This window comes from Sprattus sprattus (genome assembly GCF_963457725.1).
Source record: "Sprattus sprattus genome assembly, chromosome: 12".
NCBI classification, from domain to species: domain Eukaryota; kingdom Metazoa; phylum Chordata; class Actinopteri; order Clupeiformes; family Clupeidae; genus Sprattus; species Sprattus sprattus.
The window spans coordinates 17032354-17034853 of NC_137910.1; the positions used below are offsets into that span (position 1 = coordinate 17032354).

Consider the following 2500-nt stretch of genomic DNA (forward strand, 5'->3'; position numbering starts at 1 on the left):
TGACGTACGTATACAGATAGTGTGTTTGTATATTTGGAGTGTGTGTGTGTGTGTGTGTGTGTGTGTGTGTGTGTGTGTGTGTACCTTCTCATAGCGTGTATCTAGGCAGAGGTAGACGATGTAAGCGGTAGCACAGGCGAGACAGCCCTCGAGGTAGGCGTGGCCACTGATTCGCTCCGCCTCCCTGTAGAAGCTGTTCAGTGTCTTCACCGTCTCTTCCAGTAGAGGGCGCTCTATCTGCACAAGAACAGCGGCACACACATGAAACACAGGTAACACACACACACACAAACACATTTTCATAGGAAACACACCAACACATACACACATCAAATACATCCAACAAACTCACACTAGTAACAAACACAACACATTCACACAAACACATCCACACAGGTAATTCACACACACACACATCAAACACATCCGAACAGGTAACACACTTTCAACACAAACACATCAAACACACTCACACAGGTAACACACACACACATCAAACACATCCATACAGGTAACACACACACACACACACACACACTCACACAGTTAACACACACACACCCCAAACATTCACACAGGTTACACACACACACACACAGACACACACACATTCACACAGCAACATACATGCACACACGAACTGGGATGCACAGTCTATAATACAGAACACTGAGGAACAGATTGTGTGATGGAATTCTAAAGTTTATTTCTTCAAAGGTCCATTTGTGTGGTAACACTGCTCGATAGATCCCATGCAGTAAAGAGTGTAATTTCTTAGGTTCTATTTTGGACACACACACACACACACACACACACACACACACACACAGTCACACACACACACACACACTCACACACACACACGGACACACAGATACACACACACACACACACACACACACACACACACACACAGACACACACACACACACACACACACACACACACACACATACAGACACACACACTTGCACACACTCAAACACTCACGTACACACATCCACCACCTGCTTCAGAGTGCTTTCCAAAAATACCTGCCAGCTCTAAATATAGAAGCTCTGTGTCAGCAGAAAACTAACTGGGAGAAGCTGAAGTGTGATCACAGATACAGTAAAGCATTGTGTGTGTGTGTGTGTGTGTGTGTGTGTGCAGGCGGGCGGGCGTGTGACACAAACTCACAGACACACAGCTATAATCCCCTATCTTCTTCCCACCCTCTGCTTGGTCCACATACAACCTAAATCTGATCTCAGTTACAGACTCTCTCCATTCCCCATCAGCCTGGCACTGGTGACACACTCATACCCACACACACACACACACATGCTCACACACACATGCTCACACACACACCTACACTCACAAATACACACGCACTTTAGCCTCGAAATTATCATGCAGATGGCAGAGTGACAACTTTGTGTTGAGTTCCTAAAGGATAAATTGATTCTCTGTTTCGTAAACACACACGCACACGCACACGCACACACATACACACACACTCACACACAGAAACATACATACACACATACCCATCCTTTCTCTCTCTCTCACACACACACACACACACACATACATAAACACTCACCCTGTTTCTGTCTTCCTCTTACACACACATACACTAACCCTATCTCAGTCTCTCTCTCTCGCTATCTCTCTCTCTCACACATACACACACACACTAACCCTATCTCAGTCTCTCTCTCTCTCTATCTCTCTCTCTCTCACTCACACACACACACACACACACACACACACACACACACACACACACACTCACTCTATCTCAGTGTCTCTCTCTCTCTCTCTCACACACACACTCACCCTATCTCAGTCTCTCTCTCTCTCTCTCTCTCTCTCACACACACACACACACACACACTCACCCTGCTCTCCAACTCAGAGGGGAACTTAGTCTGGAACTTGCAGCTGGTTCCATCACTGTAGTCCCTCTGGATGAAGACTTTAGTTGCCAGAGAGGCGCTTGGACACAGTTCCTGAAGGTTGTGAAACTATGACAGAGAGAGAGGGGGACATTTGGTTGTGGAACTTTTTCACAATTGTTTCACATTTCTCATGCAGGAACTAAGAACAATCATACTTCTTAGAACGCCGTTTTGATTATTGCTGTTAGCTCCTGCTCTCCCAACACAACCGGAACCTTGAGTGATGTCAGTGTATGTTGATTGGTCGGAAACATGAGTGATGTTAGTGTATGTTGATTGGTCGGAAACATGAGTGATGTCAGTCTATCTTGATTGATCGGAAACAGGAGAATTGTTAGTGTATGTTGATTGATCGGAAACATGATTGATGTAGTGTATGTTGATTGATCGGAAACATGAGTGATGTTAGTGTATGCTGATTGGTCAGAAACATGAGTGATGTTAGTGTTTGTTGATTGGTCGGACACATGAGTGATGTTACGGTGCAAACCCATGACAGCGACGCGATCAAATTCCATCGCTTTGAGTGGGCGTGGTGTAGCGTGTGGAAATAG

The 2500-nt window shown here is 45.4% G+C and overlaps 1 protein-coding gene across 1 annotated transcript in view; it reads right to left on the reverse strand.

Moving 5' to 3' along the window:
• The window catches only part of golga7bb (golgin A7 family, member Bb), a gene marked incomplete at both ends in the record, with an annotated part of 11766 nt that overhangs the window by 5811 nt on the left and 3455 nt on the right, over positions 1-2500 (reverse strand). Inside the window, 2 exon segments of the mRNA XM_080849123.1 lie at positions 85-237; positions 1887-2012. Of these exon segments, the coding sequence (XP_080705249.1) occupies positions 85-237; positions 1887-2012 (279 nt within the window).